The 22,659-nt window shown below is 46.4% G+C and overlaps 1 protein-coding gene and 2 long non-coding RNA genes across 6 annotated transcripts in view; 2 read left to right on the forward strand and 1 right to left on the reverse strand.

The window, feature by feature from the left end:
• The first annotated feature begins 1,024 nt into the window (after nucleotides 1-1,024).
• On the forward strand, nucleotides 1,025-11,086 carry SDR42E1 (short chain dehydrogenase/reductase family 42E, member 1). Of its 3 annotated transcripts, none has more exons than XM_027076284.2 (3): nucleotides 1,025-1,149; nucleotides 6,055-6,148; nucleotides 6,985-11,086. In XM_027076284.2, exons 2-3 carry the CDS (start codon nucleotides 6,081-6,083, stop codon nucleotides 8,096-8,098), a joined length of 1,182 nt encoding a protein of 393 aa, XP_026932085.1. In that variant the 5' UTR covers nucleotides 1,025-1,149; nucleotides 6,055-6,080; the 3' UTR covers nucleotides 8,099-11,086. The 3 variants fall into 3 exon arrangements, with proteins under 3 accessions (XP_026932085.1, XP_014937707.1, XP_026932087.1); XM_015082221.3 differs by lacking the exon at nucleotides 1,025-1,149 and adding an exon at nucleotides 1,197-1,338; XM_027076286.2 differs by lacking the exon at nucleotides 1,025-1,149 and adding an exon at nucleotides 2,052-3,587.
• LOC128313268 (uncharacterized) lies at nucleotides 6,170-22,159 on the reverse strand. The gene is made up of 2 exons (XR_008293728.1): nucleotides 21,324-22,159; nucleotides 6,170-8,103 (listed from the first exon to the last, which is right to left on the reverse strand). It is a non-coding gene; the product is annotated as an uncharacterized LOC128313268 (long non-coding RNA).
• Nucleotides 13,836-22,659, forward strand: part of LOC128313267 (uncharacterized) — a 68,383-nt gene continuing 59,559 nt past the window's right edge. The window contains exon 1 of one of the 2 annotated variants that reach the window (XR_008293727.1): nucleotides 13,836-14,930. This is a non-coding gene — a long non-coding RNA (uncharacterized LOC128313267). The remainder of the gene's footprint in view (nucleotides 14,931-22,659) is intronic. The other variant, XR_008293726.1, reaches the window with a different exon arrangement.

Here is a 22,659-nt window from a genome sequence, read left to right on the forward strand (position 1 = left end):
GTGCCTCTTTATTCCTCAGGCATGTGGCATTCAATCCTGACTCTATGCTTTTGCCCTGTTATTTTTTCCACCAAAATGTTCCTTTCTTCTCTTCTCCTTGGGACACCTCCTACTTGTTCCTTAGGGCTCAGGTCACAAGCCACTTCAGGAGCTGTGTCCAAGGGAATCAGTGGGGTTGGACAGAAACCCCACTCCTCTGCAACCCAACATGGAGCACCCTTAAAAAGCACAGCACTGGGGCTCCTGGGTTGCTCAGTCGGCTAAGCATCCAACTTTGGCTCAGGTCATGATCTCGTGGCTTGTGAGTTTGGGCCCCACATCGGGCTGTCCGCTGTCAACGCAGAGCCTACTTTAGAAAACTCTGTCCCCCTCTCTCTGCCCCTCACTCGTGCATGCTTTATCTCAAAAATAAATAAACATAAACAAATTTTTTTAGGGGCACCTGGGTGGCTCAGTCCATTAAGCGTCCCACTTCAGCTCAGGTCATGATCTCACGGTTCATGAGTTCGAGCCCTGTGTTGGGCTCTGTGCTGACAGCTCAGAGCCTGGAGCCTGCTTTGGATTCTGTCTCTCCCTCTCTTTCTGCCCCTCTCCAGGTCATGCTCGCGCGCTCTCTCTCTCTCTCTCTCTGTCAAAGATAAACATTAAAATTTTTTTTAAATAATAAAAAAAAACTTTTTTTTTTTTTTTTTTTAAAGCACAGCATTACAGGATTCTGATGCGTAGCAGACGCTACTGGTGTCTTGCTTTCATTCCCTCACACCTGGAACCGGAAAAAAACTAGGGTAAATCAGGGACACGGGAAAACATATAGACATACATAAACGTGGAGACTCCGAGCTAGAGAGTTGAAAAGACCTGGAGAGTGACTATTCAGTAGTTTCATGGAGCCTCATCCATCATCCATCCACCTATCATCCATCATCCATCCCAGCAGTACTGACTGAGCTGAGCACCGCCCCCCTCCCCAGTTACCAGGCACTGTGCTCAGCCCTGTGGGGACACAAAAACGGAGGCGGAAGTCTAAAAGCAGACAGTGGAGGTGGGAATAGCAGTAGGGATGACCCTGCAAGGGCTCCCGCGAGGCTGGAACGCTCGGGTTGGGCACCTGAGAGAGATTCCTGGAGTGGACCTGCTGGCCCAGCCCAGGTGAGGATGGAAGAGAGACGGCACATCATAGAGATGCCGAGACCTCCGGGCTTCCTAGAGAGGCCCGGAAGTGGCTCCAGGAGGCCGGCCCGACGACTCCCGCGCGGAGCGGGGGTGGTCGCGGCGGACGCACTGGCCTGGGGCGAGCGTATCTCTCACGGCCTGCGTGCGCTGCCGTCTCTCGCCACTGTGAGTGGGCCCCGGGCCTGGGTCGGGAGGGCCACCGCCGCTCCGCCGGGACCCGGGGCCGAGCCGGCTGTCGGTGACCCGGCCCCTACCCGCGCGTCGTGGCGTCCGGGGTGGGACGAGCCGGGCGGCAGGTGGTACGGGGCGCGGGAGTGAGTGACGTCCACCCGGGTGATGGGAACGTCCTTCCCTTTCCAGCGCTCTCTCGGATTCCAACGAGCCGGGCGCCGCGTGGCTTTCTAGAATGTCGCGAAGACCTCACACACTGTCTAGGCGCTGGGGGTTTTCCTTTTTTCTTCGTGTGTGTGTGTGTGTGTGTGTGTGTGTAACAGCAGACACCCCCCCACCCCCCCTCCCCCCAAGCTCAGAGTTTGCAGCAGGCATCTGTATCTAGCTAGACTTGATCACTTGTCATTTCGCAGTTCCTAGAAATACTACCTTTCCATAGGACGGGTGGTTCCCACTTAAAATGAATGTATTTCTTGTAAAAAGGTGAATAGATTTAAATAAAACATAATAAGTAATAGTAGCAGCGGTGGTACAGCCTTGTCTCAACCCCAGGGGGGCGACACACAGGGTTATAACAGAGTCCTGGCTGGGAAGTCCTCCAGGCCTGGCTTCAAGAGCTAGTAGCTCAACCAGTACAACTTGCATAATTTGTAGCCCAGTGTGTGTGTGTGTGTGTGGGGGGGGGGGGGGGGGGTAGTTTAAGATATTTTTTTCTTCCAGCTTTATTGAGATAATTGACCTAACACTGTAAATTTAAGGTTTGCAATGTGATGATTTGTTATACTGTGAAATAACCAAAATAAAGTATGTTAACATCTCAGGCACCTCACATAATTATTGCGTGTGTGCTGAGAACTTTCAAGAGCTACTCTTAGCAGGTTTCAGGTATATAATACAGTGTTGTTGACTGTAGTCACATATACTGCTGTATACTAGTTCTCCAGAACTTACTCTCTCTTATTATTGGAAATTTGTGCCGGCTCATTTCCTCCAACCCCCAGTCTCCAGTAACCACAATGCTACTCTCTGTTATGAGTATATCGACTTTCCAGTTAATTTTCTTTCCAAGTGTATTTGGCCTTTTATGTTGTATACCTCCCACCCCCTTCACCTGTATCAGGGTTACTCTCCTTATCTTTAACAACATCTTTATTGCTTTGCTTGATATTAAACACAAATAATTTTTAGATCACGCATGGAATTTGAACAGCACCATTTCTAAACCCTCTAGCCTCAATGTATTTTCCTGATCTCAATCCAGTAAGAACACAGTTACCTTTTGCCTCTAGGTAGTACTTGGGCAGTAATTTAAAACACACCATCACAGGGTTAAACTACTTGGAGTTATTTTATCTTGCTTAAAGCAAACGTAGTAAAATTTTATTTTTATGAAAGCAGTCTTCCATTCTCCTATCTGTTGTGGACTCCAGTGGCACCTAGATTTGTATATTACATTATAATACCAGAGGGTTAGTAACGTCATCAACTTGAACTCAAGGGATGAAGGAATTGTGTGCATAATCTAAGGTTCTTATTACTGATCCTTCGCATTAATTAGGTCTTTGTAAGTCTAAGGTACCCGTAGTCATTTTTATGAGTTTTCTCATAACTTCCCTGTGAGATGTCAACTTTATTACCCTCACTTTATCTTAGTATTATCAAGAGGTCAGGCGGATTTAAATTTCATTTTTTCCTGTTTGTAATTAAGATTCCTTTTTTTGGATCATGTACTTAACTTTAACCCATATCTGATAGAATGACTGCTCAGGTCAGATGTGACCCTTCCCCCTTCCACCCAGAGGAAAGCAATTACTAAGCTGGGTTTTGAAAGAGCCTTAAAGTAATTGTGATTATAAACATTGGCCTGAGTGCCCAGCCCAGGAGGAATCAGATGGTAACTAATTAATAAAACAGAAGCCATGAAGAATGTAAAAGTCAGGCAGCTAGTTGAAGAAAAATTGTATATGCTTCTTCTCCCTTCTGGCTTAGTGTTCTTGGAAGTTTGTTGCAGTTTTCCGGGAGATGTGTCTACTGCAGTGTTTTTTGTTTTTTGTGTTTTTTTCTGTGCTTTTTGAGGTAGGGAGCCAGGAAGCAAGAAGGCAGCTCCGGGTGGGGATGTTAATGGCTGGTGATCTGTGAAGGTTTTACCCACCTGGTGGATAGGCTTCCTTTCCTCGCTGTCTTGCCCCATCATTACTTTTCCCCTGTTCATTGCCGCCTTTCTCGTCTGACCCCTTGATCAGGTCAGTCATACAAGTTCTCCCCTCGGATCCTTGTGGCAGTAGTTGGAAGCTGATGAGAAGGAGGGTGAATAGACCTGGCAGGTCCTCTGAAGCATTAATAACGTGCACTTGTACATTCCCAGCATGATTAATGTGCACATGTGCCATGACTGACCTGTGGTCCTGTGACTGGTCCGGAGTGGGTGGTTTCAAAAACAGAATAATTAAGAGATTAGGGAGAATTTCTGTTGGAATTTTCTTAATTGGACTCTGAGGCCTGGTCCATTTTCTGAATCCCTTACCGTGGAATTCTTGTGGAGATATTAAGAATACCTTGGGGCGCCTGGGTGGTTCAGTCAGTTTGATGCAGTCAGTTGAGCGTCGGACTTTGGCTCAGGTCATGATGTCACAGTTCGTGGGTTCGAGCCCAACGTCGGGCTCTGTGCTGACAGCTTGGAGCCTGGAACCTGCTTCGGGTTCTTTGTCTCCCGCTCTGTCTGTCCCTCCCCTGCTCACTCTCTCTCTCAAAAAAAATAATTAAACATTAAAAATTTTTTAAAAAATCTTAGACTTTGTTATCTGGCATCCTATTAATCAGAACTCTATTAACCAAACAGAACGTTTTCAAAGCCTGTGTGTGTCGCTTGGGTTAATGATGGCACACCCCTCAGACTCCGCCTGGGTGTGGCCCACTGCGGCCTCACTCAGTTGCTCGCCGCCGGCTCACGGAGCACCCTGGCATTGCGTCCTCACTGATAGGCCTCTAGCACAGCCCCATCACCTCTTACCCAGACCTTGCCGGTTTCCAGGCTCTCCTTCCCTCCGGGAAAAGTTTGATCTTTTGCAAGGACCAGAGGGCGCGGGGCTGTTGGGTTGTCTGCAGAATAGAATTCACGTTCCCCTTCAGGAGCTCAGAGGTGTCTCCAAGCTGACCCCAGGCTATCTTTCCCGCCTGAATCACTATATTAATTGCCCAACACAGCCTTTCCTGTCACCATTCTGTTCATTCATCATGCTCCCTCAGCCTGTCTCAGCCCGCCTCAGTCCTCTTGTTGTCACCCTTCAGCTCTGATGCCCACTTCGCAGTGAAGTCTTCTCTGATGAGCTCTTCAGAGTCAGTTTCTCTCCACGCCCAGCTCGGTGCTCCCACGGCACCTTGCTTACACCGACACGTGACAGCAATCTTGTTTCCTCCTTTTCACCTTGTAGTTTAGCTGCTTCCAAAAGCCTCACTCCATCGTCAGTTCCAGAATGCGGGAGTTCCGTCTCATGTAGCTTTGTGTTGTTTTCATTCCGTAACCCAGACTTTGTTTGTTTATTTACTTAGAGAATCGCAAGCAAGCTCCACGCTGCCAGCATGGAGCCCGATGCGGGACTCACGCTCACAAACCGTGAGATCATGACCAGAGCCAAAATCTAGAGTCAGATGCTTAACCTACTGAGCCACCCAGGCGCCCCTCAGAATTTCTTAGGAGAGAAGTTTAATGAAAATGGCAATGTTAAAGAAAGGAAGAAAAGAAAGCGGCAGTGTTCTTTGACTTACACAGCGATGACTCTTACACACTGCAGAGCCCTGCATCATTTGTGCCCAAAACAATTTTACTCAACTGGGTGTATTTCACAGTGTTCAAAATCACCCGTAAATTCAACAAATATTTGTTGAACATCTGCCATGTGGTAGGTTCTGGAAAAGACATGTCAGTGGAAAAGGCAGAAGGTCTCAGTTCTCATGGAACTTATGTTCTGTTGTAAGGAGAGCAATAGTTTAAAACAAAAAAAGATACTTTCAGGTGATAAGATGTGCCAGGAAGAAACAACAGCAGTATTTAAGGTCAGGGGCTCTCCCTTAGGGCAATCGGAGAAGCATCCCTGACTGAGCAAGTGACATTCAGGCAGACCTAGCGATTGGGAAAGGTACAGCCGGGCAAAGAACAGCCCTTCCCACTAAGGTGAAATAGAAGGTGTGTGTAGCCCTCAAGTTGCAGACGGGCTTGGCATCTTGGCATCTCAAAGGGAGTCCAGTGGGCGGCGGGAGAACACCAGATGAAGTCAGGGAGGGAGATTGCCACCACATCACGGAGATACAGGGAGGAAGTCTGGGTTGAAATATCAGTGACTGACATCCGCTGTGTTTAGAAACAGCCTCCATAGCTGTCCCACCAACTGACCTCTCTCTGCATGGTGGACCGGTTAGCTTTCCTGGCGATCTCAGGTACTTAGTACCGTTATGCAGAAGAACTCGTCAAGCATTTCCGCAACCCTGTGCTTTTGAGAGATGTGACCTTGGTACGTGGAAAGGTCATGGGACAACCAATCCCCAGACCCTTAGAGCTCCAAGCAAAGGAAGTGTGAGAAATGACATCACAGAGTGCCCGTCCTCTGTCGGGCGTTCTGCTGAGTCTTCATAAGCCTTGTGATCAGCTCCCCTTTTCTGATGCAGCACTAGGCCAGGTGGGGTCAGTAACATTGTTGCATTTCTTTCTACTAGGTCCAGTGAGCTCCTGACCGCCACCTATGGACTCCCACAAATCCCCGAAGGAAACGGTCCTTATTACAGGAGGAGGTGGCTATTTTGGTTTCCGGTCAGTGCATCGATAAACACGTCTGTGGAATTATTTTATTGGTAGTTGCTGGGGAAAAAAATGACAGCTTTTGACTCTGACATGAGTACAGTGTAGACTTTTACTCATTTGAACAGTGTTAAACCAGAAATGAACTAGGTTGCCCACTGCTCAGACATTGAAATTCAGAACTACAGATATATACTACTTTAAGAAAGATTCTTTGTAAAGGCATTAAATTGGGGGCGGGTGTAGATAATGCGCCCACCAAAAACATTTTAAAATAATACCTACTCTTTTTTTAATGTTTATTTATTTGTTTTTGAAAGAGAGAGAGAAAGTGAGCAGGGGAGGGCAGAGAGAGAGAGAGAGAGAGAGAGAGGGAGAGAGAGAGAATCCCAAGCAGGCTCCATGCTGTCATCACAGAGCCCGATGCTGGGCTTGAACTCACAAACCATGAGATCACAACCTGAGCCGAAACCAAGAGTCTGAGGCTCAAGTGCCTGAGCCACCCGGGTGCCCCCAGATAATAAGTTATTCCTTTGCAGCTCTGTTATCATTCATGAATGTCCCAAAGAATGGATGGTGGGTCCTAAAACAGAGGGGGAAAATGGAACCTGTAGTTGCTGCCATCTATGTGAGAAGATAGAAGAAGCAAGGATATGTGGATCCTCAGTTTTGAATATTTGCGTGCTTACATAAGGCATTGTTGCACAATGAACATGTAAAGCGAGGGGACTCAGGATAAGCCCAGAAGACTTGAGTCAGCCCCACATTGATTGGTAAATTATTTTATGTGGTTTTCGTCAGGCATAGCTTAGTCACTATTCGATCTAGCTTGCTTTTCCTTGTTTCAGCCTAGGCTGTGCTCTGAACCAGAAAGGATTCCATGTGATTCTCTTTGACATCAAAAGCCCTGCTCATCCCTTGCCAGAGGGAGTCAAGTTTATACACGGAGACATTCGCCACCTCTGTGATGTGGAGAAAGCCTTCCAGGATGTGGACATTGCATGTGTGTTCCATATCGCCTCTTATGGCATGTCGGGGCGGGAGCAGCTGAATCGAAGCCTGATTGAAGAAGTCAATGTCGGGGGCACAGACCACATCCTCCAGGTTTGCAGGAGGAGAGGGGTGCCAAGGTTAGTTTACACTAGCACTTTCAATGTCATCTTTGGAGGTCAAGTTATCAGAAATGGAGATGAATCTCTGCCTTACCTACCTCTTCACCTCCATCCTGATCACTACTCTCGGACCAAATCTATTGCAGAAAAGAAAGTGCTGGAGGCCAATGGTGCTACCCTGGTAAGAAGTGATGGTGTCTTGAGAACCTGTGCTCTGAGGCCGGCTGGCATCTACGGGCCTGGAGAACAAAGGCACCTTCCCAGGATAGTGAGCTACATTGAGAGGGGTCTCTTCAAGTTTGTGTATGGGGATCCTGGGAGCCTGGTTGAATTTGTCCACGTGGATAACTTGGTCCAGGCTCACATTCTGGCCTCAGAGGCCCTGACAGCTGCCAAGGGCCACGTGGCCTCTGGGCAGCCTTACTTCATTTCGGACGGCAGACCCGTGAACAACTTTGAGTTCCTCCGGCCTCTGGTTGAGGGCCTGGGCTACAGGTTCCCATCCATCTGCCTGCCCTTGACCCTCATCTACTGTTTTGCTTTCCTGACAGAAATGGCTCACTTCCTTTTTGGTCGGGTCTACAACTTCCAGCCCTTCCTCACCCGCACAGAAGTTTACAAAACTGGCGTCACACATTACTTTAGTCTAGAGAAGGCCAAGAAGGAGCTGGGTTACGAGGCTCAGCCATTTGACCTCCAGGAAGTAGTCGACTGGTTTAAGGCACATGGCCACGGCAGAAGTCCTGGGGGTCATGCCTCCGGGTGTCTTGTTTGGGATGGGCTGATGGTCTTCCTCTTGGTCATAGTGGTTCTCATATGGCTGCCTTCTCCTGTGGCTCGATCACTCTGAAGGAGCTAGAAACACAGATCGGATCACACTTGGTGAGATGGTTTTCAAGAAACACAGTATTAAACAATGTATCTATGTCTATCTAAGTAAATCTACATCAATATCTAGATAGTTAGATACAAATGGACACTTGGTAGCAAATCTTGGCTCCTCAAATTGCTACTTAATAGATTCTTGGAAGGGCACTTGGGTGACTTAGTCGACTCTTGATCTCGGCTCAGGTCGTGATCTCACGGTTTGTGAGCTCTAGTGGCAGGGAGACTGCTTGGGATTCTCTTTCTCCTTCTCTCTCCCCACACCCCACCTCAAAATGAATCAATAAGTTAAAAGAAAAAAAGAAATAAAAGAACAGATTCTTGGATGAAGTCTTCATTTCTTACCTTCTTGGACCAAACAAACCATCATAGGAGAAAAAAAGAAGCAAAGATCAGTTTGAGATGCGGTTTTGTGTGTCTTCCTCCTGTTGATGGGTACAATAGAAGTCATTTTGGAGCCACAGAGCGAGATGAGGAAAATTGGAAATGTCTTGAGTTTCTCAGAAGTCAAAAATGTACTTACTTCTGTCCTCTACTATCTCTATCCAGTTACAGTAGACTAAAATGTGCACTGATACGGGAGTGGCAAAACACTAACAGGCTTGAAAACGTGTGAAAACCACCAAATTGGGTCAGATCCCTACAGACCAACCCTCTGAGGAGGTGGAAGCTTTTGAGAGACATTATATGAGCCATTCATTCCTATGGTTTTCAGGAATTACTCTTTGCCCTTTATGATATAAGGGCGTTACACCTGTGTGATCACATGGGAAGGTTTGATTTTTAAACAAATAGAACTGTGTCTTACCTCATAGGATTCTTTTGAGGATTAAATTAGACAAGACGTATCAAGTGCCACTCAACACAGACCAGTCATTATTTTAATTAATATCGTTGCCGTACATTCCTGATACAAACCCTTATGAGGGTTTTCTTCCTCAGGGGAGTTCTGTTCAGAGGTGTTAGTGTTCTGTTAGTGCTATCGCTCTAACCTTTCTGGAACGTCTTTGGGGTAAGCCCCTCAGAGTCTGTAACCAGCACGTTTGCATATACTCAGTGTTTGTAAAGTTTTGGTCTCTGAGCATAGAGTAACATTTAGGAAACGGCTAAAAATCCGATTAAGGAAGATGGTCAAGGGAATGATGCTATTTGTAATTCAAAAATGAAACATAACTCTGAACTAATAGACTGCTTTTCTTCCGGAAAGAGGTTTTGTTCTCTGAAGGCAGCTTCCAATGAGGAATGTTTTGAAGGGTGTCATTACCATCCAGCCACTCCTGAGGACTGCTGTGTAAGACATTCAGTTTGTACAGTTGCATAGGAACCAATGTGGAAAGAAGACAGAGGATCTTCACCCCTTCCACAATTCCAGTTTCAGAAAAGCCAGTATTAAAGCATAAGGCAGATAGATTGCTGCAGAAGGTGACGTTCAAGCTGTTTTGAGATTATTTGTAGAAAGAAGGTGCCAGGTGAATAGTCCCTGGTTAATGCTGCCTGGATCTTTTGGAGAAAAGCACTCAACCTGATACCAGGAGACCTGCAACCATGAATGATTTGTGTGGCCTTAACCAAGCGATTGAAGCCTGTTTCCTCATTTGGGAATGACCCGTATCTGCCTTTTCTACAAACCCACCCACCCACCCTCCTCACACGGGTGGTTGTGAGCGTAAAATAAGATGTTGTGAAAGTACTTTCAAAGATAAATTAAAACGTAAATATGAGGTGGTGGTGAGCATTTTTGGTAAAAGGTTTTCGGAGTCTTTTTCTATCTTAAGAAGCTTTTGCTTTAGCCTGGAGTTCGCTTGTATGAGCACCTAGGCAAGTCCAGCAGTCCAGGTGCTGCACGACGGGCTCCCCTGCTCACGTACAGCCCACTAGTGGCATGACGTATCTGCACAAGAAGGCCACTGAAAGAGTGGATAAGTTCAGCAAGACATCTGTGCAGTGTCCTTGAGAGGCATCGCAGACTTGCAGAACATGTTTTCAACGAGGTCCTGGAGAACAATGATAGATACTTCTTAGTTTTCTCGCACCAAGTAGACTGAGTGTAGTGGGGGTTTTCTTGTTTTCCACACGAAACTAAGGATGGCTATTTGGGCCTTGTTGTCATCCAGGGAAGAGACATTCGGCTGTCCCTCACCACTTATACCCATGTCCACTGTCCCCTTGAAACAAGAGTTCATCTACCGTTCATGAGCTCACTCTTGGTCTTTCTCCTTGTATTAATGATCTGTTGCATTACCCTAAGACATGCTACGAATTACACTAAGGTGTATCATGTTAACACAGTACCCCCAAGACATATCTTAAAACAACAAACATCACCTCCTGGCTTTTACGGGTCAGGTATTTTGGTGCGGCTTAACTGCGTCGGTTTGCTTGGAGTCCCTCATGAGGGTCATCCCATGGTATCTGGCACGACAGTCCTCTGGAAGCCTGACAGAAGCTGGAGGGTCCACCCAGGATGGCTCACCCACACGACCATTGGCAGGAGGCTCAATGCCTCACCATGCGGGCACCTCCGTAGGCTTGCTTGAATGTCTTCACGACATGGTAGCTGGTTTTCCCCAGAGCAGGTGATCCAGGAGAGCAGGGTGGAAGCTGCAATGGCTTTTACGGCTTATCCTCAAACACCACACGCTGGCACTCCACAGTATACTGGTTACACAGGTCAGTCTAATTCAGTGTGGGGAGGAAGGAAGTACCCAAAGGTGTGGATACCAGAAGGTGGGGAATGTTGGGTGCCAGCTTGGAGGCTGGGCTCTTGGTTCCATCCTCTGAGTCATTTTTCCTTTCAGTGAAAGGTAGCCCGTGTAGATAGACAGTTAACATGTTCTCAGCCCATTACCACCCAGTAGAATTTGGGGGATATAAAGCCCTCTTTACATTTTGTAGTGTATCTCTTTCAGTCCAAGCTGATAATGTTAATGCAAATATAATTATTTTTGAACTCTGTGTGTCTCCTCTGAGTCTTACTCCAGTTCACTCCATTAGGCAAAAGCCACACCCACACATTTCTTGGAGATAAGTCCTTCTTTGCCTTGGGCTGCTGCTCAGACTGCTGAGGGACAATAACCCTTATTATTTGAACAACTTTTTTAGGGACCACCTTAGGTCTCTCTGAAGTCTTAAAAGGTTTTGTAGCCACAACCTCAGTCGTGCACGGTCATTTCCACGATACTGCATTGGCTACCCAGGTTAGCGCTATCCCATGTGGGAGGCTACACAGCACATAAAGACCAAGGGGTGGGGAATCACTGGGGTCCATGTTGGAGCCTGCTACCACACTCCTATATGTCTCATTGGCTTCCTTTATCCTCTCCTCCACACTGGTTGTAAGTGGAATATTTCTTCAGTGCTCAGTCCTAGACCCTCTTCTAATACCATACTTTCTCTCCCTACGTGATCTTGTCCAAGCCCCTGGCTTTCATTTCCATCTCTGTGCCAAACAGAGACCACTAAATAGAGTTCCAGCCCAGACCATTCTGAGCTCCAGACCCATCTATCCAAGTACCTCTGCTTCTCTGCCTGGATACATCACACACACTCTCAGTGCGCATATCCAAGATGAATTCACAATCTCTCCAAATTCTTCCAGGGTTTCTTTCTTAGTAAATGTTACCAAGACCCATTGAGTTTCTTATGCCAGTAATCTGGGATACTCTTTGATCCCTGCCTCCCCTTAACTTGACACACCTGACCCACCTTGAAGCCCATCGATTTTAACTTCTACTCAAGCCTCAAAGTTGTGCAGTGAACAGGTGTTACCTCTCTGCCTTGGGTTCCAATAATATCCCCTTTTCTCTTCCACTACATCCCCTCCTGCCTCCCTTCAATCCATTCTCCACAAGTGGACTGATCCTATAAAGATGTAAATCTATGTCAGGGCACCTGGGTGGCTCAGTCGGTGAAACGTCCAACTCTTGATCTTGGCTCAGGTCATGATCTCACAGATTGTGGGCTTGAGCCCTACATCGGGCCCTGCACTGACAGTGTGGAGCCTGCTTGGGATTCTCTCTCTCCCTATCTCTCTGCCCCTCCCTTGCTCTCTCCCTCTCTCAAAATAAATAAAATAAACTAAAAAAAAAAAAAAAAAAAAAAGATGTAAATCTATTCACGTCCCTGCTCAAAACTCTCCTTAGGTTTAGGCTGAAAATCCTTAGTGTGAGCCCAAGGCTTTGCCTGCTCCGGCCCCTGCTTACAGTAGCTTCAAGTTCATCTCCCAGCATACTCCCTTCTCTGCCCAAGCTGTACCAGCTTCTTGCCTGTTCCAGGGTTTCAAGCTTCTCACACCCCTCCCCCACTGTGGGTCTACTGTTTATTTCATGTCTCAGCTTCAGGTCTCTTCTTCCGGTGGCCTCCTTCCGTGATCCCAACAGGTGAGATGTGGTCTTCCTGCTACAAACTCTTAGAGCACTTGCCTGTCTTTCACAGCCTTTATCACAACTGTAATAGCCGTTGCAATTCTGTCTTGCGCCTGGAAACTCCGTGAGGGCAGGAACTTTGTCTTACTGCCGTGTCCCTCACGCCTTGCACGAAACAGGAGTTCAAGAAATATTTGTGAATGAGCGCTGTTTTTCCCTCTAAGAGTGAACACTCCTTTCTGGCGCGTACATTAGTGTTTCTGATCTGTCGACCTAGTAAGTAACGAGGCCAGGCCGCCTGTGGGCAGAGCGGAAAGTCATTTGTGTTCCTCTCACGTCTCAGCTGAAAACTGACCACTTTAAAGAACTCGGCCTGTTTTCTGAAAGGCAGCTTTCGTCCTTTCTAAGGTCAGGGGACACCGCAGTCAAGGAATTCCGTTAGTTCATGGTTCCCAGCTGCCCTCACCTTCCTCAGCTGTAGATCGAATCCCCAAACCCACATAAACTCTGGAGCGGTGTTTCTCCTTGTGCATATGGGTCTGCTTCTAGACACCCGGGCATTCACCACCCCACTGGGGTGGGCCACCCTAAGCGCTGCTTCCCAGGGCCAGGTGGCCCGTTATCTGCGAGCCTGTTTTGGGGGTGGGGTGGGGGGGTCACACCATGTGACACAGAGCACCACAGTGGAAACCAAAGGTAATGCAAAACTGCCTACATCTGCAAAAAAGGAAGAAGAGCCTGTTGAAATACTTGCTTTCATAGGTGCTGTTGTAATCATGGATGTCAGAGGGTGCCATGTTATGAATAGCACGGTCCTGAGGGCCAGATGACTAATGCTGGCACCAGATGACCCAGGCTATTGTATTTTTTGAGTCTACAGAGGAGGCCTAGGGGTTTACTTTCCTAAGTCACCTCACACAGTGACTATAAGAAATCCAGTACTGTTCTGCTGTAGATTGATTTACCGACAATTGTTGGGGCACCTCCTACCTTGTATCGCTTTCCGAATCCCCTAGCCTGACAAGCCGGCGTAATTCTACTTCTGGCTCCCACCCGGTCGTGCACTCTGGGGTTAATGGTCCCCGTGTGAGCCGGCCTTGGCAGCCGGCACCAAGCACTTCGTATCTTATTAAAATTGTTCCTGTTTGGGGCCCTGATTGGCTCGGTCGGTTAAGCATCCAACTTCGGCTCAGGTCATGATCTCACAGTTCGTGAGTTCGAGCCCTGTGTTGGCCTCTGTGCTGACAGCTTGGAGCTTGGAGCCTGCTTTGGGTTCTGTGTCTCCCTCTCTCTGCTCCTCCCCTACTTGTGCTCGGTCTCTCTCTCTCTCTCTCAAAAGTAAATAAACACTAAAAAAAAATTTAAGAATCTTCTGAGCCTTAAATTTTCTCAACTGAGAATCAGAGATCACAACAGTGAGATTTTACACTGTTGGGATTTAGACAAAGCCCAAGAGACAGGTGAGCTACTGTATTTCCTTGAGTATAGGATGCCCCTGGCAAGGTGCTTGGTGAACCTGTACCCCAAGAAAGCACGAATCCCTCACCCCTAGGACACAGTGCTTGCTTATCATTCAGTGGTTTGTTTGGTTGGTTTTGGTTTTACTATATTTTGTAATTAAGTTTTTTTAATTTTAATTCCAGTATAGTTAACACTCAGTGTTATATTAGTTTCAGGAGTCCGATATAGTGATTCAACAATTCTATCCATCACTCAGTGCTTATCACGACAGGTGCATCATCTGTTTCCCCCCTATCCCCACCTACCTCCCCTCTGGTCACCATCCTTGTGTTCTCTAGAGTTAAAAGTCTGTGTCTTGGGGGCGCCCGGGTGGCTCAGTCGGTTAAGTGTTCGACTTCAGCTCAGGTCATGATTTTGCGGTTTGTGAGTTTGAGCCCCTTGTTGGGCTCTGCGCTGACAGCTCAGAGCCTGGAGCCTGTTTCAGGATCTGTGTCTCCCTCTCTCTCTCAGCCTCCCTTGCATGTGCTTGTGCGCTCGCTCTCTCTCTCTCTCACAAAAGTAAATAAACATTAAAAATAAAATAAAACAGTCCCTGTTTGCTAGCATCCCTTACTTTGGAGAATGACGCCCACTTCCCTTTTTGATGAGAAACCCATCCCCAACCCTCCAAGGCGCTGACCTCCTCAATCAGTTGGACCCGACCAATCAAAAGGCCGCCATCCTTTTGCCCACAGTCATTGGTCGAAGTGGGCCAATTAGCATCCTGTCTTCAACTTTTCTCCTCGAGCTCCTCCCGGAAATTCTTCTGCCGGGGTTGCTTCAGCTGCAGGTTAGGTTCTTGAGCTGCTGCGGCCTCTCCTACCCCGAAGCACAGACTGACCTCTGATGATATTGTTTGGGCTCCTGGCTCCCGCTGTCAGGTACAGCAGAGCCCAGAAATGGAGAAAGAGAAGTCCTGGATCGTCATGTCGTGTGAGTCTCAGTACATTTTCTTCTCTTAAAGCTTTTTTGAGTTGGGTTTTTCTCCGTGCATTGGAAAGGTCTTGGCACAGGTGAATACACTCTCTGGTGTCCAAAGGCGCTCACTCTCCACTCACCTGCGTGCCTTCTGCCTTATGGGGCAGGTGGTGGTGAGGGGAGTGTGCTTTTAAAAAGCCCCCAGAGAACTGAACGTTGGCTGGAGCTCTTCTTCCAAAGTCCGACTGATGTCCTTTCATAGAATCCTGCCCATCTGGGCTGGACTCATCTTTAGGACTTTCTTGTTGTGTAAGAAGATTGTTTGACAAAGTGATGTGTTCCCCAGAATTTCCGCGTCCCGTGAGGGTAGGGACCACGTGCTGTCAAGTTCTTTTTTTTATGTTTGTTTACTTTTGAGAAAAAGAGAGCGAGCATGAGTGGGGGAGGGGCAGGGAGGGAGACACAGAATCTGAAACAGGCTCCAGGCTCTGAGCTGTCAGCACAGAGCCTGATGTGGGGCTCGAACTCACGGACTGTGAGATCATGACCTGAGCCCAAGTCGGATGCTTAACCCACTGAGCCCCCCAGGCGCCCTGTGTTGTCAACCTCTTATCCAGAGCACACCGCACAGCCCCATTCACCTGCCGGGTAAATGCTTATTGATTGGCTGAATGCATTTATCAGCCCAGTGACCTCATTTGAGGTGACAACTGTGCTACCCCAGTCGTCCCTTGTAAACCTGTGGCCCCCAGCCTTCCCCGAAAAGAACATGGGAGGCCCAAGTTAAAAACACAGATGCCAGGATTCAATGCAGGATTATTAAGTGCAGCCCTCGTGGGCTGTATCAGAGCCCCAGATTTATTTCAGGTGCTCTCATCAGCAAGGTAACTGTGTGAGGGGATCGTCATCACTTCGCTGTGTGTGTGTATGTAAAATCCTCGATTTTGGAACTCTGTTGTGTATACTTTGATAAAAATGACATGCAGACTCGGAACCCCTCCCAGTGGGGCTGGGAATCGGTAGTCCCGGTGTTTCTGGTCTTCGCACAGGAGGTAAAAAATGCTGCCTGATGCCAAGCACGTGCTCCCTTCCCAAGATGCTAAGTGAGAGGCTCCCGAATCCTCTGTGCTCTTCCCCTTCCAGTGCTCAGCCCCAGCCCGGGCTCAGCACACCTCTGCTGAGTTCATCAAGGAGATGGGAGTCACAGAACGTCTTTAGATTCAGGTGACCTCCCTCCACCCACTTTCTGCAGGCACAGGTGTTGTTTGTTGACAGACAAGTGGTGCCACATCTCAGCGCTGACTTGAGCCCACCTGGAACCTGCTTCTTTTGGCCAAAGGGCTTGTTTTGTAACCCGTGTGGTTGGGCCTGGTTACCTGATCTTTTAGCACAAAACAGCCGTTTGCTATTGAAAATCTAACCAGAAATGGAGTCATTCAGATCGTGGCCTTTCTTTTCTTTTCTTTTTCTTTCTTTTGAAGGTTTTATATTTAAGCAGTCTCTACACCCATCATGGGGCTTGGCTCACAACTGTGAAATCAAGAGTCACACTCCACCAACTGAGCCAGCCAGGCGCCCCCAGACCATGGCATTTCTAAGCTGTACAAGTTCATAAGATGTTACCCTTCTGTATTTTAGAACTAGTGCATACCAGGAAGGATAGCTTTGTTACTGGAATCAAGTAATTATGGCTGAGGTGAAATCTAGTTCACTCCAAAGAAATTACATGCAGTGAAGTAACCTGGGCAAGTAACTTTCAGCCAACAAGGGGTGTTTGTGGTAATTTGCAATGCTTATTTTTAACAAGCTGGTTGAAGCATGCAAGTGATTAAATTCTTCATTACTAATATGTAGGACTTTAAAACACTTTTTTAAAAAACTAATTTTATTTATTGTGAGAGAAAGAGAGAAAGTGGGGGAAGGGCAGAGAGAGAGGAAGACAGAATCCCAAGCAGGCGCCATGCTGTCAGCACCGAGCTCCATATGGGGCTTGAACCCACAAACTGCAAGATCATGGCCTGAGCCAAAGTCAAGAGTCAGACGCTTAGCCAACTGAACCACCCAGGCGCCCCGATATGTAGGATATTAATCCTGGCAAATATTCTAGATGTCTTTTCCTCCATTCTTCCAGGGGAGTCTTATTACAGACCTAAAAGTGAAATCTTTACTTACTAATACATATTTTTAAATTTTGTTATGAGAATGAGTCATTGCCTGCCCTTAACCATCTCCTGCGTGCTGGTGTCCTGAGCAGCTAATAGAGGTTTAAAGTGCTGCCGAGCTTTGAAGAGGAGTTGTTCCCTGTGTTGCTGGGGCAGTTACAACACCCCCACTGAGTTGTGGTCAAGTAACTTCCATAGGGGATTGTGCTTTTAGGTGTGTCCAACACTGGGGAAATGATGGATATTAACCTGCCACCCTTGTTAACTAAGTTACTCAAAGACAGTCATTCTTAATAGTTCATTGTGATTACTGTTGACCATTTACCTCCTGTAAGGCTCTCTGTATTTAACCTCATTTCGTTTTGTCAATGACTTTTGAAAGGAGGTGCATTTATTAGCTCCCATTCACATGTGAGGTAACGGAGGTTTAGAGAGATGGCGTCTCTCGCCCAAGATCATCCAAAGCCATTCATCCTGGAAGTGGCAAAGCTGGGATTTGAAACAGGTCCTCTTGAATCTGGATACCAAAGTCTTGACTGACATGTCTGCAGTGGCTTTATTTCAGCATGGCATGTATTCAGGGCTAGGCATCACGCAGACACTATATGCAATTAAAATATGAATTTAATTGTTGCAAAACCCACTTCACTGTACATAGGGATTTGTGCTGCACCAACTTGTAGTAAGTTACATAAACAAGCAAAGCATTATTTTACCCTATTAATGCAAGTGTGGTGGGGCTGGGTGTATATGTGTGTGGGAGGGTAAGTTAAGGAGGATGGCAAATTAGAGCTGTAATAACTTTTATAGAACATCTTCCAAGGATAGTTGATTTGTTTTTGCACCTAATCGTATCCTAGCATGGGTACTCCTGCAACGTGCTAATCTCCTCTCCCCGAATCGATGTCTTGGGAGCAGAGCCCAAGTATTACCCTCTGCTGACGGACATTTGCCTCGCCTGCAGTCTCTTACATCATTCTGGGTACAGAGCAGGAGCCAAATAACAACCTGCCAAAGTTAGGAAAATGCAAAGTCCAACTTGTTGAGCTACCCTTTGGCGTTTAAATTCTCCCAAAGAAAGGTGAACTGTTTTCACAGCCCTTCGGAGTGGAGGTTTCTCTAAGCCCTGGGAAGATCTTAGACCGTTGGCCCAAGCGGAAAATAATTATCTGGTGGCGGATGTTCATGGTCCCTCAATGCTCAAGGGACCTGTGCGTTCATGTGCGCTGCCTTAGGCGGGATCAGCCTTTTATTCGCAGCGTGACTTCGAACCGATGTGCCGCTCCTCTGCAAAGCGGAGAGAAAGCCTTCCCTACTCACAGAGCAGCTTGTGTCCATGAAGTGGCACGGAGGCACTTGTGTAACCTGCAAAGCACTGTGCACATAGATGCTTAATTAATAGCTATTCTGCTGGGGGAGGCAGCTGGTGGTGTGCAGGAACAGATACAAAGTGCTGGTTGAGTCGGAGGCATTCACTCGGAATGCTCAGTAAGTAATTAGCCAGGCAGGACTGGGGTGTGAATGAAAGCTGCATGTTCAGATAAGGAAGGTAGGAGTGAAAATGTTTCATTGATTCCCGCCTAATTAACCTGTGCTAGTTTGTTTACTGTGGCTTTAAACGCCTCAATCCAGTGACCTTTTGAGCTCTAACGTTTGGAGGCTTTTTTTTTTTTTTGAAGCTGGCGAGGAGATTACACTATGCTAGAGAAAAAAATGGTAGTCTGTTGCCTGTCTGCTTTACATTTTGTTTTATTTATTTATTTATTCATTTATTTATTTATTTCTCAAGTTAATTAACCTTTTGTTGTATTTAAACAGACACAATGGTGTCTGCAGGCCGAAAATCCAACTCAAAATGGGTATCGATCAACCTCTTTATACCCTCAGAATACATTCTCTTTTTAGTTTTAAACGTAACTGTACAAATAATGCATCAATACATTTTCCTTGTAAAAATTCAAAACACTGCAGGTAAAGAAAGGCAAAGAACCCTTTTACCAACGTACCCCAGATTCTGTATGTGTGTAGATTTGTGTAGGAGATAGGGCTCTAGTATTCATTTTTCTCCGTACTGTGGTCTTGTAGCCAGATTGTTGCACAGAGAGTCCTGACACCGAGGCTTTTACTTCCAGGAAGTAACTTCATCTGTGCCAGCCCTGCTCAGTTGGGTTCATACCCAAAGAACGGAGCCTTGAACACCATGTGGCATAGTTTTTTTTTTTTTATATATATATCTGTTTTCTATTTCTTTGTCTCCCATATATGGTAACACACAAACATGCAGTCTGATTAAGTGGTCTCATGTTGCAAGGTCGTGAGAGATGTCGTCATGTACAAGTATAGCCAGGCTGCCTTGAGGTGGGGTTTTCCCCCTCCCCACCTCGTTAGGGAGGGGACCCTACCACAGTCTCATGCCCCAGATTTCCTTCGGTTATTTGTGTTTCTTATGAAAAAGTATACATTCCTTATTTCCTGACATAGGTGTGCTGGCATATTATATGATAACTACATGTCACAGTTTGGCCAGGACAGCTCCAAGTTTATGCCTGTAGTCTTAGCCTCATTTTTAATAGTGCCCTCTTTCACTTTCAAATACGTCCCATTTTGTACAATAAATGAAAAGGTCACTCTGTACGTGATATTAAAATCATATAAAGGATTAAGTATTTCCCCCATAATATAGGTATTAGAAGTTATTATGAAGTGGTTTTAAAGGGAAAAAAATCATTTTGCACACATATAGTAGAATCTGGTCAGAAAACCTAAATTCTGAGTATGCAGCAATATTCTGCCAATCTTGAGAAATTCTAGTATAAAATTACCTGGCTGGAGGAAATTTTATGTATATGTGTTTGTCAGTGATCCTTTGATATAGCTGGCTGCAAAACACATACACTGGTGGAAGAGAAGGTAATCTGACATGTGGGAGTATAAAAGCTAACACCGGCACTGTATTTCACTGAGTACTGGGAATTAAAAAAGACAGCCATGATGTAAAGTCTATTTGAAGGAATTCCTCTACACTACAGGCAAAATAAAGCGCATCTCAGTAAAAATTGGTCAAGTCAGGGGGCGCCTGGGTGGCTCATTTGGTTGAGCGTCGAACTTTAGCTCAGGTCATGATCTCGCGGTTTGTGAGTTTGAGCCCCGCGTCGGGCTCTGTGCTGACAGCTCAGAGCCTAGAGCCTGCTTCGGATTCTGTGTCTCTCTTTCTCTCTCTGCCCCTTCCCCACTCTCTTTCTGTCTTTCTCTGTCTCAAAAATAAATAAACGTTAAAAATATTTTTAAAAATTGGTCATGTAGCAAACCATAATACGTTTGAAAAAATTCCTCTGCCAGTAGCCTTTGTGCATATAGAAAAATAAGTATTTCAGTAAATATTGGTACAAATTATGCAGCCCAGTGATACCCTTGAAAAAATTCCAGTATCAACCTTGGGAATGCAGTAAAACAAACTATTTTGCAAAATACTCTAGGATTCAAGCAACAAGGAAAACATTTCAGTGAATTCAACTGGAACTTAGTATTTCAGTAAATAGAACAACATGATTCCAAAAACGTTTGTGAAATGTATTGTTTTACTCTTCATTTTCTCAAAACCTGAAAAGCCATCTGCACTGCCTGAGTATAGGTAATTCTCATTGTTGGCCCATCACTACATTAGTAGCAGGGTCAATAATACCTTCAAACGATGTATTGTCCTTCTTGATATGATGGTTATTACATCAGTGATTCCACCATCGCAGACTCCGGAAATGATAAGCCAAGTCCTGCTCGGGCCAGTGCCGTAGGGATGGAAGTGTTCAGAGCAGATGGAAAGGCTGCCCCAGCCTCTCCCCAGGTGTGGGAAGGGCTCTTGGTCTCTATCTCATCAGAACTTCACTCCCTACCTGTGCTTGTGCTATATCTACCTCTCCCGCCTCCCTGCCGAAGTCGCCAGCATGACTCACAGGGAGAGGTATGGGAGCTGGGAGGTCAAACACCGAGATTGCCTTTCTGCGCCCCACCCTGGGCACACACTTTGGGGTGTAACCAGGCTCCAAGGGAGAAGCTTCAGCATATCAGCTTGTCTTTGTTTTACAGACCATTGACATCGATGTAGACTTCTGGATACCATGGTGGCATGGAATGGGTCTTATTTATGACCATCAAATGAAAACGCCATACCTGATTGTTTTTAGGACCAGCATAGCATTCATGGTGCACAAACACTACCCTGCTGCCATAGCCATGGCCTTAGTGATACTTAGTTTTCCACGTGGCCAGTTTATCAAACCGCATAGCTGTGAATGCTCTTAGACACATCTCCAAATGAGTCTCGACGGTAGACACCCAGAAGTGCAACTGGTAATGTTAATACATTCTACTGTGTCAGACGTGCACTTAGCTGCTCATTTCAAAAATTACTTCAGGGGCATCTGGGTGGCTTAGTTCAACGTCCAACTTCGGCTCAGGTCATGGATCTCACGGTTCATGGGTTCAAGACTGCTTCAGATACTTTGTCTTCCTCTGTCTCTGACCTTCCCCTGCTCCCCTCTTTGTGTCTCTTTCTCAAAAATAAACATAAAAAAAATTTTTTTTAATTCAACTCTTCATTTAGGCTCAGGTCATGATCTTGGAGTTCATGAGTTCGAGCCCCGGGCGCTGCACTGACAGCACGGAGCCTGCTTGGGATTCTCTCCTGCGTGCGCTCGCTTTCTCTCTCTCTCTCTCTCTCTCTCTCTCTCTGCCTCTCCCCTACTCACATGTGCTCTCTCTTAAATAAATAAACTTAAAAACCTCAGAGTAGTTGAAAAAACGGGTTTGTTCTCCTGTTGCAGAGTCCAGAAGTCAGCGGGTCTAAGGCGTGACATCAGGGACCAGGCACCATCTTTCCACGCTGTTAGGCCTTCGTTCTGACAGTTCTTGCTGAGAAGGTGCAGTATTTCTAGGTGTCCTTATAGGCAAGAACAGAGAAATAAGCGAGGTCAAAGGGAATGCCAGGTGCTTCCGTTCCTCAAAGCCTATGCTGTGGCTTCTTCTCACACCTGCCGGCCAGAACAGAGATCCGTAGCTACGCCTGGACTGACACTGGCAGGTGTGGGAGGCAGGGGGCGGGGATGGCCGGCCCTGAAGTTCATTTGTTTCCTGAAGTGGCTGCACAAATTTACCCTGCCACCAGAGTCCCTAGCTTCCTGACACCATTGCCAGAATTTTCTCACGTCTCAATTTTTGCCACGCTGAGGAGTAAAGAAAAATGGCCCATCACTTTTTTGATTTTACACTTCTGTGATTACTGTTAAAGATAGCATCTTGTCAGGGATTTGTTAGATGGTTGGGTTTTCCAGGGGAATTGCATGGTCCTAGTTTTTCCTCACTTCTCTGTCAGGTTGCTCATCTTTGTATGGATTTGTGGGATGCACTGGGGGATCTGTTTGACCAGATGAACACAGACAGGTTCTTGAACACTTGACTTTTTCTTTCCTTTGTCTTCCTTTTGTCCATAGTATTTTTCTTTCTTTTTTAAAAAGTTTATTTATTTTGAGAGAGAGAACACAGGAGGAGCAGAGAGAGAGAGAGAGAGAGAGACAGAGAAAATCCCA

Source organism: Acinonyx jubatus, chromosome E2, assembly GCF_027475565.1.
Source record: "Acinonyx jubatus isolate Ajub_Pintada_27869175 chromosome E2, VMU_Ajub_asm_v1.0, whole genome shotgun sequence".
NCBI classification, from domain to species: domain Eukaryota; kingdom Metazoa; phylum Chordata; class Mammalia; order Carnivora; family Felidae; genus Acinonyx; species Acinonyx jubatus.